The 14,784-nt window shown below is 46.0% G+C and overlaps 1 protein-coding gene across 1 annotated transcript in view; it reads right to left on the bottom strand.

Annotated features, from left to right (window-relative positions):
• The window catches only part of LOC135244743 (protocadherin-15-like), a 187,824-nt gene that overhangs the window by 38,400 nt on the left and 134,640 nt on the right, over window positions 1-14,784 (bottom strand). Inside the window, exons 25-26 of the mRNA XM_064317270.1 lie at window positions 10,322-10,462; window positions 9,893-10,005 (exon numbers count right to left, since the gene is read on the bottom strand). Coding sequence (XP_064173340.1) covers window positions 9,893-10,005; window positions 10,322-10,462 — 254 coding nt within the window. The remainder of the gene's footprint in view (window positions 1-9,892; window positions 10,006-10,321; window positions 10,463-14,784) is intronic.

Below are 14,784 nucleotides of genomic sequence, written 5' to 3'. Positions count from 1 at the left end.
CCCACAGCCACAGGTGGGCTTCACTGTGGGGGGAGGGGGGGGGGGGGGCGGGCGGGGGGGCGGGCTGTGTTCTCTGGATCCTGCAGCTGCCGGGCCAAGGAATTTAATCACCGCAAACAACAGATGCAGACTAACAGGCAGACACCTTTGTGTTTTGGACTGGCTGGCTTCCAGAACATTCACAACAGAATTGCAGTCAGACGGAGCAATGAGAAGAAAACAAATAAATAAATAAAACTAAGACAGGTGTTGCGGAATGCTACCAATTTTATGCCACATTTGGCTTGGCTATGCTATTTTACTGCACTTTTTTCCCCAGTACTGGGGTTTTTCTGTTGGTATGAGCTGCAGTATCTCGTAGGTTTATACGGTGAGCTAGAACCTTCTGAGAAATGCTTGCATGCAGTCCTCCACAGCATACACTGCAGTGAAGTCTTCCATGTGCGCTAACCGTCCTTTTGGGCTCAGATGCTCAACTAGCATTGAGACTAATCCTCGCATGGACACAGATAAATCAGATAAATCAGATAAGTCAGATGAATCAGATAAATCAGTGTAGACTGTAGGACGGGGTAGTGCATTCTGGAGACGTTACTACAAATGACGAGGTTTGGCTCAAAGACACGGTATAAGACACTGTTTTTTTTTTGACAATAACATCAGCATATGAAGCATGTGGGTCTTACTGGTACAGAGCATTCAAGGTTGTCTGTCCCAGCTTTGTGTAATTGATTTGTTGCTGCCAGTCTTGGCCAGCTCGCTCTTGAAAAAGAGATTTTGAATCTCAATGAGCTGATCCTGGTTAAATAAAGGTGAAATAAATAAATAAATAAATAAGGTTACAGAGGAGAAGAAGCACCCCATTTTTCAAGCTCAGAAAGCTTTGGACAGGAGTGTTGAGGTCAGAGCAAACTCAAAGTATTCAGTAAGGGTATACTTAAATCAACAAAACTTTCTGACAAGTGATAACTGATGATTATTGAAGGAACCGGTGTCAGAAAAGAGCTCTATCTATTTACACACAAACACACGTCACTTGCGTGCACACACACATGTACACACACACACACACACACACTGCGTTGTTAACAAGAAGACTCCAGTGGGCCAAGCACCATCAACACTGGACAAAAAAAGACTGTCTAAAGGCAGATACACAACCTTTCAGACCAGCAGATCGTGGATGCTGTTTCACTGTAGTCAGGGAAACTGATTCCTCTCTACGGCCCAAATGGAGCAAAGAGGCGTGGCTCCTCCCCTTTGGCTGCTTCAGTCTCCACAAGCCTTCAGGACCATGGACAGCAGCAGCCTCACACACAGGATGACACAGCTTGGGATGATTGGTCCTGGACCGTGTACAGGGTGACACAGCTGGGGCTGATTGGTGCAGAACCATGTACAAAATTACACAGCTGCGGCTGATTGGTGCAGAACTATGTACGAAAATTACACAGCTGCAGCTGATTGCTGGTTATATTTGTCAGACCTTCCATCATAGACAGTCCTTCACAAACACAGCCACTGCACGTTCTGACTCTCCAACTCTCTCTAACAAAGTATGCTGTGAAAATTAAATTCGGACTTACCAAACAAATTGAGCACTCTAAACTTATAAAAATGGAATACGTAGTTATAACTCAATTTTTAAAAAAAGTGAAAAGACTTAAAAAGACTTAGACTTAAAATGAGATGATACTTTTCAACACAATAAGCTGCCCAACCTGTTATAGCATAGCTGTTTTTAGTTTTTGGGTTATTGTTCTGTTTTTATGACCTCCTCCCATCTGCTGTTTACCTGTTTACCATCTGCTTTTCTCTCCTCCTCTTGCCCCATGTGTCCGCAACACTGCTTCCACCGAGTCACAAGGTCTGTTTCCCTTTCAGCCTTAAAACTGCTTTGGAGCCAAGAAACAAGGCTTGGTGTGATAGCCATTTAATCACCGCGTCCATCCATTATCCTGGTCAGGGGGTGCTGGAGCCTATCCCAGCATGCACTGGGCGAAAGTCAGGAATACTCTATCGCAGGGCGAAATCTATCACTTGTAATGTACACAAAAATAAACAGAAAATTATTTATTTATTTTTGATCCGAGATGGCTTTCTGTGACCTGTGATTGGTCATTCAGGTGGAGCGGTGAGTGGTTGGCTGATGGCCTCGCGTGATTGGCTATTCAGGTGGAGCGACGCCCACGCCTGGCTAAAAGGAGATCTCCGGGGCAGGGCCGGGTCTCCGGGGCAGAGAAGCCCTTCTCCGCCATTTCAGCGTGCGCCGATGACCTGGTTATCCAAGAGCCCGCACAGACGGCGGGCGGCCGGCCTCTCCTTCGCCCTGCTGTTTCTCCGAAAGAAACGAGGGTCAAAGGTCAGTCAGAGTTTGTGAAGGCAGCACTGAGCACTCCTTTCTCCCGCTCTTTTTCCAGCGCTTCTCGAGTGCCCAGGGTGGGGGCGAGCAGACGGTGAAGAGGGGGGGGGGGGGGGGGGGGAAGTCCGCCACACAGCTCTGCATTTAACATTCTGTCGCGTTTTCAAATGCAGGCGCTTACAGACCACAGGCAACGTCAGCGTCAACCTGCATATTAGCCTCTTCTACCTCACCACTCTGGAGTGGTCTTTTCCTTTTAGTAAAAGAGAAGTGCTAAGAGCACTGGGCTCCTACAGAGTCTCCGGGCCCGTATTGATTAAGGAGTCCAGGTAATCGATATTTTCATGCGAGGTGTCAGGGTCTGTACACAACGGTCTGCCAGCTCGACGGCCAAGTTTGTTCGGCTGACTGAGGACTGCACAAGGGTTTCCCTACACAAGACAACAAAGATATTTCATAAAGTCTCAGCATGAAAGTGCCCTTTGTGCCCAGGCATGCATTTTCTCCTTCTGTCTACACACTTAGTACAGATACAGTAGCCTCCCGCGTAAGTAAACTACCTGATTATTACCCGATGCCCCATCCAAATGTTAATGGACGTTTCCGATCGAGACTGACAGCCTGGCAGAGGTCCACATTTTTGCGCAGTGCGGCCTACCGACAGCCTGTCCACGCCTGCGCTCGTTGGTGCAAAGTGGGGCCTCTGAACCCTCCCTGCCATACGTGACTGATTATCTATACCCACTATGCTGTGAAAGCAGGAAAACACGGGAGCGAAGCAGTTTCGCATGTTCTCATTTTTTAATGACATCAGCTGCCAGGTTTAATTTGCATTTTGACGGGTTCATCTGACGCAGCTCCCCTCCAGCCCCACCACGGCCGGATTTGTGGGGTCTTACTGCTCTACATGTTAGGGTTGTACTCATTAACACATTAATAGGTATGATTAATATAATAATGGTAATGCTTTGAAGTTCGCTGGCAAAGTTCAGATTTTTAGAAAAATCATCATTGTAATGTGAAATTTTATCGATTTAAATGCATCGTGTAGTCACTGTTATCCAGAGAAAAAGGAAACAGATAATGGGTTGAGAAATGTTCTCGCACTTACATAGATGTTTTCGTTATAACACAAGCAGTGCTGCCCGCATTGGAAATTGAGCTTATATGGAGCCATATAAGGATAGCGTGGCTACTTCACAGTATTACCTGCATGCAAAACATCCTTTCATATCAACCGCTTGCTAGCTAAGGAAAATGGTGATGGACAAACTTTCAACAAGCAATCGGCCAAAGCCAGGACTGTCAAACTACTTTTGATTTCAACACAAAATCGTTTCAAGCAAACACAACTGGGGGAGGAAAAAAAGATCAGAACAGGTGGTGACATTCAGAAAAAAATGATATTCTGATAGCATGCATTTCATGCAAGGAAAAGGAATGGAAATGAAGCTGAAGGCTTTACTTCAGCTGAAGGCTGTAATGCGTCTCGGTACGAAATAGTCATGGTTGCGGAGCTGGTATACTGGTAAAGTATGAGCTCACGCATGCAAATGTGATTTTCAGTTACACCTTTAGGTGCACAGAATGCCTGCTGTGTGCATTTCCAAAACAAGCCGGGTGCATTTTCTACCAGCTTCTGTAAAGCAATTCTGCAGTAGAGAAATTAGCCTTTTTTTTCAGCTGATTGTTGTACTTCATTGTACCAGCAAACAGACCTCAATATGCATATTCTTCCCCTAAAACTGCCATACGAACTCCCTCTTACCCCCGCCATAATGGTATAACAATCTAATCTGCATAAAAATGCTGGATTCGTCGTTCCCAACACTTTCAAATTTCGAACGAACGAGCAAACTGCTCTGATGGATAGCCATTATTTCCAAGAGAGGCACAATGCTTTGGGGAAATCTCAAAACTATCCAAAAAAAAAAAAACTAGTATGCTACATGTCATAAAAATAACAAAACCAAACAGTAAAAGCATTCATATTCAGAGACGTCTAAGATGCTTTGATTTGTCAGTATTTTCACTGACAGAGAATGCCTTCTGCACATTGCACAGCAGGACAAGCTAACAGCACAAGGGTAACCAAGGACAGTAACGCAAATCCCAGTGTATTCTACACACACAAAAACACCCCCAGACACTCACTATTATGGTAGGAAAGGAACAGTACTCTTCCCTGAACAAAGCCTGAATAGCTGTGCAAAAAAAGCACATCTGCTGGAACACGTGTGAGCTCGTGCCCTTGGTCCTCCTTTAAATGGATCCACAGTCGAATGATCTGCCTGCTGAGAGACTCACAGTAATATCGCCCGAAACGCATACATATACATCTCTACCTGTTTATCCTGGGCAGGTTCGCAGGGAGTGCTGGAGAGAGGCATTGGGCAAGAGGCAGGAATACACCCTGCATAGGCCGCCAAATCTATCGCAGGGCCCACACACCACACAGAAAGGCCCAGACCCATGCATACATAATAATAATAATAATAATAACAATAATAAAACAGTTTTTGACTGCTGAATGCACTTTTTACATTAATACGATCAGAAATGCCAATATGAGGTGTTTAAAGTATATTTAATAATTATATTATCCCCATATATTCATTAAAAACAAACCCTCCACCCCTCCCCCCGCACGCACACACACACACACACACACACACCAAACACCCCATCTTATTGGTTAATCCACTTCCCTTAATTGAGTCAAGGTACGAGGCGGCTAGCAGCTAGCAGCGCTCAGTGAATAGCGCGCTGAAACACGGCTCGCCGTGTGAGCGGTGTGTGTGTGTGAGCGTTGTGTGTGTGTGTGTGTGTGTGTGTGTGTGAGCGTGTGTTGTGTGTGTGTGTGTGTGTGCGTTTGCGCTAGCCTGCAGCCCAGAGACTGAACCGCGATGCGCTAGCACTCATGCTAACGTTGCAGGTGCGCTACCCTGGCGAGGCTAATTACAGACGCAGAGCCTTCGCTGCGCGATACAGCCTTTCCACAGCCACACGCTCTCCCTGTCCAGCTGATCAAAACTGGCTGTTTACTCGCACGAAAAAAAGAAAAGAAAAAAAAACACAGCTGATGACCCTTGAAAACCTCCCCACCGAGAGGAAATTGTGATGCAAACAGAGTTAAAGAGTGCAACTATTACCAAAAACAAGCCAGGAAGACAACAGTCTCCTAGGGCCCCTGTAATCCTCTATGACACATTGTCTATAATGTACTCGTTTATGGAATCTATTTAGGTTGCACCTCCCATTAACATGTTCCAACAACCATTCTCTGAAAAGCTATAAACACCTCACCTTACTAATTTGATTATAAAAATTTGATTACGAAACTATAATCTCATTAGTATCAGCTCACATAATGAAAATTGGACCTGTGCTCCTAAGCTAATTACGAGGTAAGAGGTAAAGATTCTTTCCAGGAAGCAGGTTTTAATGATTTTTTTACATTTATTTAATTAATAACATTTGTGAATTCCACAAGCGAGCAGCAGGGGTGAGCTAATTGGCTGGGACTGTGCGCGCGCTGGTCTCCTCCCAGCAGTTGTAAAATGTGGCTACTGGCTTTTTCGCAGCGAAATGAGCAGAAATGTTTCCGGGGAGGTAACCTTTTCCAGGGCTGCCATCCCCGGCCAGAGAGTCGTAAAGTTCTTGAAGCCTAACGTTCCTGCTGAGGAAATTATACCGTTGGAGAAATGCTAAGATTCCTCCTGAGCAGCCATTTTCTCCGCTCTTACATTGCTGACAACCCCCTGACCCCACCTGCTTGTACCATAGAGCGCATCAGTATGTTGGATGTAGCTGCAAATGTCACACAGCAGTGTTATTCGCTCTACTGAGTGACGACCCAGTCAAATCGCTTTTTTCCACACCCAGCACGGAACATTCTGCAGAAATGGAAGTGTAATGTTCCACAGTGGTGTGCGCAATTATACTTCACAAAAAAACATCACTGAAGGAGAATAAAACATCATACTGCATTGCAGAAGAATATGATTGTGATTATATATGAATATGAGATGAATATTGAGGATATTCTGGCGAGGTTTCGCCAGTTTTCCCTCCCTGAGAGTAATGCCATCCCCACTGTGCCTGGTCTTTGAGCCCCTCTAATCTCCTCCCTCCGCATCCAAAGTGACGGACGTCTCCCAGACAGAGCTGAGCCGAACCAGCAAGCAACATAAGAGGCTGTTTAAGGGCCCCACAGCCACCAGGGGGTGCCCTAATTATTCTAGGATATATATTATTTATAGTGCTGGGTTGGGAGGGGGGGCCCTTGAAGACTAGGCAAGGCCGGCACTGCTCTGGAATAGGCTGATCTGAGGTGACAGCAGTCATGCAGCAGCATTAAAACACAGGGGCGTGACCATGGGTCCGGTTCTGAAGAGCCTCAGGGTCAGCTGACTGCTTCTGTGACTCAGCGCTTCATTAATTATTCAAAGCCGATGATTCCACGGCCAGATTAAACTTGTTTTTCCGTTCCTGAAACACCAAGAGGTTGATACAGGACTTTCTGAAGCCACTTATTAAGCCATCAAAAGATTATGACACCTTGGATCAACTCACATAAAAATTCAGCCTCCACAGGTGTGGCAAATTTTACCCCGAGAAGGTCAGGTGTTTTAGTGATGGGCTTGAAAAAAAAAAACCCTAGCTCTTTTGGGATCTGGACACCCCAAGCATAGACTTACACCATTACAACAACCTTTTCAATTGGTTCTTACAGCTTGGGAGCTTGGGGTTCTTGGGAGCAGCTTGCTATGACACTTTGCTTATAGCTGGTCATGAGACCTGAGAAACAGGAAGCCATGGCAACTGACCTCTGTGACATAAACACCAACTATTTCCACTCATATCTGCATTTACAGTTGGGTACTTTTAAAATATATACTCCATTTATATGGCTGGATATTTACTGAAGTAATCCACGTTAAGCACCTTACTCAAGGGTATAACAGTAGCGGCACACCCAGGATTTGAACCTGCAATCTCTGAGCAACAGACCCAGTGCCCTAACCACTATATTTACACGGCTCAGAATAACAAATTATCTGCCAAAAGCATAGAGGTGTTTAAAAACGGTGAATCACCCAAATGAAGTAGAGTTTGGGGCAGCCATTTCTACAGTTCAGGGACTGGTCTGTTGGGCTGGTAAGCGGTGTGTGCACAGGGACAGTTCAATTAGCCTCATTAGCAGTGTGTGCAGAGAGACTGGTCTGCTGGGCATGTTTAGCAATGTGTGCACAGGGACTGGTCTGCTAGCCTCCTTAGCGGTGGGTTCACAGGGACTGGTCTGCTAGCCTCCTTAGCAATGTGTGCACAGGGACTGGTCTGCTAGCCTCATTAGCGGTGTGTACACAGGGACTAGTCTGTTAGCCTTGTTAGAGGTGTGTGCACAGGGACTGGTCTGCTAGCCTCATTAGCAGTGTGTGCAGAGGGACTGGTCTGCTAGCCTCCTTAGCGGTGTGTACACAGGGACTAGTCTGTTAGCCTTGTTAGAGGTGTGTGCACAGGGACTGGTCTGTTAGCCTTGTTAGCGGTGTGTACACAGGGACTGGTCTGTTAGCCTTGTTAGTGGTGTGTGCACAGGGACTGGTCTGTTAGCCTTGTTAGCGGTGTGTGCACAGGGACTGGTCTGCTGGGCATGTTTAGCAGTGTGTGCACATGTACTGGTCTGTTAGGGGTGTGTGCACAGGGACTGATCTGTGAGATTTGTTAGCTGTGCGTGCACAGTATTTTTAGTTATACTGCTCGCGTTCCATTCATTCACCTTTATTGGTGAGCTACAGGAGCACAGCGCTAATGTCATCCAGTGCAGCTATCCTGCCGGCTTACTCCATTCAGGAACGACACCTCGCAGTCGGGTTACTCTTAGCGTTACAGACGCAATGCCATATTAGGCCGTAACTGTAAGCTTATTGGTGTTGGATTTCATAAGCTTTCCAGAACTGAGTTATGCGTTTGGATTTCCCATCGGTTACAGTAAACGAGTTGACGATACACCCAGGACAGGCTCTGCGGTGTCTGATTAGGTTTGGGATATCTGAGGGGTTCCCAGCGTACAATCTGTCAGGGGCAATCGGACGGGGAGGAGGAGCGGCAGTCCATCCTCGGGGTCAGGAGGCGGACTGTAGCGGTATTCCCGCCGCGGACTGGAGAGGCAGCGCCTGGGTAATGCGTCCGCAGGCAACCGCTAGCTCCCGCCGGCGCCGCGGCGTTCGATAAACGGCGTCGTTCCCGTGCCGACCCCCCCCATCCCCCCAATCCCCCCCCCCCACCCTGTTATCATCGCCGCGACCTTCCGCCGCCGTGTAGGACAAGCTGTTCAGTCAGCGGCGCCTAATCTGAGAGCCATCATCCCCCCCCCCCCCCATGTTTCCGCCCACGTCCCGCCGATACATCAACCGATAAGATTGGTTTTTAAAGGGACAGCGCGCATTTGTCTATGGGGGGGGGGGGGGGGGGGGGGCTTAGCTGATACTTAACCATCTCCTTTGAAATGGGGGGGGGGCTTGGGAGGAGGTGTCCCCAGTGGTGCGGAGACAAATGCAGCTCTGCTTCAATTACAGGGCAGGACCAGGTGCTTTATGTGTCATGGCTGCCACTAGGACAGTATGCTCTCTCTGCTCTTCCTGTCTGAAACGGCATTTCACTGCTGAAGTGCTCAATTAATAAGGCCTTCCAGAGCTCTTACAGGACTTCAGACCACAACAGAACTTCAGAAGGCCGCAACAACGAAAGCCAAATTGCACATTGCAATGTAATATTCACAAAGTACAAATCAGCATATTTAATAATAAGCTAATTTTGTTTGTATGGCAAACTCAAATAATGTTATTGTGTAAAATAAATTATATTCAAGATTAAAGCCTTCTTAAACACTCCAGAATTGCACATTTGTAACTACCTACAGAGACCAAGAGGGTAGATTTGATTATTCCTGGGTATAAGACATCAAACATCCAATTTAGCTTATGCAGGTCATTAACAAACTTAAAATTAGCCCACTCAGTCCCCTGAGGAAACCACATTGTACATTCTCTGCACATTGCTTTGAGTCATAATACATTATTTATAAATGTCCCTCACTGGGGATTCTGGGAAACAGAGTACATAATTCTCTGACACTTTTATTATTGTACCTAAAATGGTCTCTGCCTAAATTTCACTTCAGTTTCGCCGCGGCCTCCCTTATCCACATTAGCATATAAACTCAGAGGAGATTACTCAGGTACAAATGAAGACCTGAATCGTATGAGATGAAGGTCCACAGAAAAAAAAAGCTGTCTTTAAGAGCTGCCTTTAAGAGTTCTGAGGATTGAGCAAAATAGAACTAGACACAGTTATGTAACCCCTTTCTCCCCCTCCCCCCTCTGCAAAACAGACATAATGGAGAAGCTGTTGCATAAATCAGGGTTTCTGTGGACCTCCTTATAAATTGATCTGATTCGTCATCTGGGGTCAGGGAGACAGGTGAAAGGTGAAAGGTCAACCTTCCCATTATCCTAAATGTCTCTGTACCTGTACTCCTCCTGGGTGAATATGGGGATCACAGAAGGCTGAAGAACGGTGATTTCGACAACGGTCCTGTTCAGCTTCACGGGGTCCCCGTCGTCGTAGGCGATGATGACCAGCTGTCAGAGAACAGGAAAAAAAACAAAAACAAACGACATAAAACGGAAGAGAAAATGGCCGTTTGTAGAGGATAAAACGCATCGAAGCACTAGCATCTGCGCCGGGGAGGAAACCCGTTGACGTGAATGTGATCGGTTGTATACTGACGCTTCTCAACGACCCCACTTCCTGTCGGTTCAGCCTCACACTCCACTCAGTTATGCTTCACCAGAAGCTTCTGTGCCCCTGGCCCATTTCTTTATTCATTTTTTTTCATTTATTTTGTTAGTTTTTTTTTAAAGGGGTGAGTCGGGGATGCCTGGCGGTCGCGCTTACCCTGAAGGTCACGCTGGGCTCCTCGTTGAGATTGACCCGGGTGACCACCCTTCCGGAATCTGCCTCCACGTCGAAAATGCTGCCACTGTAGGGAAACTGGTCCAGGTCCACCCTGTAGCGCACACGACTGGCAGCCGTGCCCTAAGGGGAGGGAGGAGGGAGAGCCAGCGTTAGAGTTCCCCCCGTCTGCCCAATCTCGTGCCCGCTCCCTCCCCTAGAGCCAGTGTTAGAGTGCCCATCTCACCAACCCCATGCCCGCTCCCTCCCGTACAGCCAGGGTTAGTGTACCCCGTATCCCCAACCCGATTCCCGCCTTGTCCCATAAGAGTGTCACAGGGGTTCTACAGTTCTATGCTTTTTGTGTCAGGGTGCAGTGGTGCTCCTGATCTGGACATTTTAGGAACACACAGCAAAATGGAGGAGCACAAACTACGTATGCAATTTGTCCTTCCCCCCCCCACTGACAGAAACATGTTCAGAATTACCAGTAATAAAAGTTATGTTTTAATCAGCAAAACTTTTTTTTTACCCTACTGCATGCAGAGCTGAAGTTATCAGTGCTTGGCAGGGGGTTCCCAGGTTTCATCCAGTCTGTGAAACAGGTCTCCTCCTCATGTACCAGTGTTCATTTGCTTCCATGGGGGTTACTTCTCCCTCGTATTCCACCGGACGAAAATAACTTTCAGTGTTCTTAATTAGCGCAAACTAGCTTAACTGTTACTGCCGATGAGCGGTACCACACTAACGTTCGATGAAAGTTTCTAAAAGATTTGAAACGCACACTCATCATCTGAGAGAGAGACTTCTTGGTCCGGCCTCATTAATAGAGATGAGTTTGGTTTTATTCACTCGCACGCCCCACAGCCAGCTCATATTTAATCTGTGGCTCACAGTGCCGCGGACGGGACTGTGTAAAAAGTCCGCAAGTTCAGTGCTTTCCCTGGCTCAGAAAGAAGCCTTACAGTAGATGGTGTCTAAGTGCATCCGGTCTGGCTGAGTCATCGTGGCTAACCCTTGTACCACCTTCTATTCCAGACTCATGCTTTAATATTTTATGACATAGACTATTGTCCTAGTTTATGCATTCTTCTCACGCTTTTTAAATTCAATTTTAGAAATTTTTCCAGGGCTAAGAGGACTGGAGACGGTACAGTACATGGGTTTGTCAGCAATAATTCATTTGTTTCCAGTAAGGATCATGATAAGTGACCGGGAGGTTGCTTTAATGCCATTAAAGATGATGCTCAATGGCTTCACAGTCATTAAGGCCATGGTACACAGGCAACATTTTGAGCTGATGCAGACCCACAGCATGTTTATTCACCATGCTTTAATTTCCCAGAGTCCCCTCTGTTTAATCCTCCCTGATTTCCGTCCCGTTTGCTCGCTCACCTTCATCGTTCTCACCGGCAGAATTTCACGTCCAGGCTTACAGCTGCGGTTTGTGTTAGCGTGCAGGTTTGTGCTAGCGTGACGGTTTGTGTTAGCACACATTGTTTTTGTTAGCGTGCAGGTTTGTGCTAGTGTGACGGTTTGTGTTAGCACGTGTTGTTTTTGTTAGCGTGCAGGTTTGTGCTAGCGTGACGGTTTGTGTTAGCACGTGTTGCTTTTGTTAGTGCGCAGGTTTGTGCTAGTGTGATGGTTTGTGTTAGCACACGTTGTTTTTGTTAGCGTGCAGATTTGTGCTAGCGTGATGGTTTGTGTTAGCACGTGTTGTTTTTGTTAGCGCGCAGGTTTGTGTTAGCGCACGGTTTATGTTAGCGCGCAGGTTTGTGTTAGCGTAGCGATTTGTGGCAGTGTGCCAGTTTGTGTTAGTGTGCGGCTTGTGTTAGCGCGCAGGTTTGTGTTAGAGCGTGGCAGTTTTTGTTAGCGTGGCGGTTTCGGCTATCGTCTCATCTCCTCTAAAAGCTAACAGGTTACCGCCCCAGAGTGTGTTCTGGAGGCCCGGGGCTCTGGCCCGGCTGGGTTTACCGAATCACCGACAGAGGAAGTGCACCGAGCGATAACACTCAGATAATTTAGAGGCTGCCGCCGAAGAGCACCCCAGAGACACCGGCTCAAAAAAATCCATCTTCCCATGGAATAAATGACAGATAACTGCCGCCTGAATCATGGGGCTTTGGAGCAGAGTCAAAACCCCTCACAGCCTCTGGACAGACAGACAGACAGACTAACTGACTGAGTGATAGGCAGATGGATAAATATATATTGATCAGGGGTGTCCAATCTTATCCGAAAAGGGCCGGTGTGGGTGCAGGTATTTGTCTCAGCCCAGCATTACGACACCTGATTCAACTAATTAACTGATCCTGGTCTTCAATCAGGACCTTGATAAATAGAATCCGGTGTCATAGTGCTCGGCAAGAACAAAAACCTGCACCCACACCGGCCCTTTTCGGATAAGATTGGACACCCCTGATATAGACAGACTCCCTATTTTATATGCTGGCTGACAGGTAAATAGACACATGGACATACAGTGACAGTGACGTTAGCCTGAATTACTGTTGTTTAACTGACAGATAAGGGCAAGTGTCCTATTTGTCTTCTCCAAACTGTTTCCGGGGGGTGACATAGCTCAGGAGGTGAGAGCGGTTGTCTAGCAGTCGGAGGGTTGCCGGTTCGATCTCCTGCCCAGGGCGTGTCAAAGTGTCCCTGAGCAAGACACCTAACCCCTAATTGCTCTGGTGAATGCGAGGCATCAATTGTAAAGCGCTTTGGATGAAAGCACTATATAAATGCAGTCCATTGATCATTTGTTTCCTTTTGTGAAAAAGATAACACTTTTAGCAAATAAGGTACTGTTTATACTTGTTTACTGGAACATCGCTATGTGTTAACACCACTTTGGGCTAACGGGTGTCTTCATTCCCTCACTGATTTGACAAGTTCACGTAAAATGTCAGACATTCTGTACACAGAACCTTTCGCAACGTATTGAGAATTGTGAAGAGTAAAATATTCCTGCAGAGTAGAAACATTTGTTTGAGATTTTACAACTAAACAGAATATTTAGAACATGAAAACCCTGACTGGACTCCACTGAAATGTTTTTTTTTTTTTTTTTCAGTTCACTCTGATGATAAAGAAAAAAAAAACACCATTTCAATTTCTCGCTATCTGGAAAGTTTTACATATCAGCTAAAACCACACTTGTCAGCCACACGTTTCTTTCATAGCTTCAGATGTGCATAACTTACAAATAAAAACGGGGACAAGTTATGAATAAACCAACAGTCAGAGGTTTAATGAAACAGAGATGCTGCTATCTAGAGCCAAAGGACAGATAATGCTCAGAGATATCACTGTAAACGTGGAATAAAATTTCACTGCCCTGCTGGTGATGAGCAGCTGTTTGAGACCATGTGATATGATGAGTCACTGCTTAGCGCCAAGCTGAAAATGCGCCTCACAGACATTAAAGTATTGGTAAACGAATAAAATAAAAATTTAGAACGAGTCGTTCCCAGTAAGTTTGTGGGAGTCACCTTGAAACTTGTAGCTTGGAGTTTCTTGCTTGTGGCTTCGATGCTGGCCTAATCTCCCAAAATCCTTTGCAATAAAATGAAATTATTAGGCCTCGATTTCAAGGGAAATTCTGTGACTTCTAATGTAGCCATCAGTAAGATTAATGTGCATGACCTGAATCTTCTGTAAGCTCTGTAAGTTTAGCCAAGAAGGCCCTGTTCCACTTTTTTACACATGGGCAAATCTGGACGCAAGCCTGTCTGTGGAGGATGTAGAAAAATGGAATTATGGGAAATGGAGTTTGCTTCGCTGCCAATCTGTATTGACGACTGTCACGAATGCCCCACAGCTGCCCTGTACCATCCACGAAACTGCAGTAGGTCCCAGGGAAAGATAAAAAAATCAGACCTTTAACCTAATCTGGTGCTTCGTCTGTAGTCTTATGAGATACTGACAGCACATTCAGCAGTGCTGCTCTCAGACTGCTAGGCTCACACCCCATGCTGGTCTCAGGACAGTAACAGTATCTTATCAATTTCCGTCCTTAATTCTGCCCACAATTTAAATGGGTATCTGTAATATGGCGTAAAAAAACATTTTGGTAAAAAAAAATGCACTCTATCAGCCAATGCAAACAATCATTAAAAAAAAACATGCACAAATACTGAACAAGAGTCACACAGTAATCAGTGCATTTGCTTCTGAATTCATAAGCGATTGTTTCATAAAGTGGCCGCGTGCGTCTGTTGGTGAAGATGCGCTGTGTGTTTGTGGCGGTTGAGGAGCGCGGTCTCTTAATAGGGAGACAAGGGCCTCGTTCAATCAACACCTGTCCTTCATTCTGACACGCAATTAAAAAAAAACAAGCCTCCTTCGCTGTGGCACCGCGTTTGACTTCAGCCAGCAGCATAAAATTAACTTGGCAAGCCGTGTATTTTTTTATTTTTATTTTTAATAGGAAAAAGTTACACTTGTATTTATTTGTAAGTCAAATT

Source organism: Anguilla rostrata, chromosome 18, assembly GCF_018555375.3.
Source record: "Anguilla rostrata isolate EN2019 chromosome 18, ASM1855537v3, whole genome shotgun sequence".
NCBI classification, from domain to species: Eukaryota; Metazoa; Chordata; class Actinopteri; order Anguilliformes; family Anguillidae; genus Anguilla; species Anguilla rostrata.
This window is presented reverse-complemented; position numbering and strand designations above follow the sequence as displayed.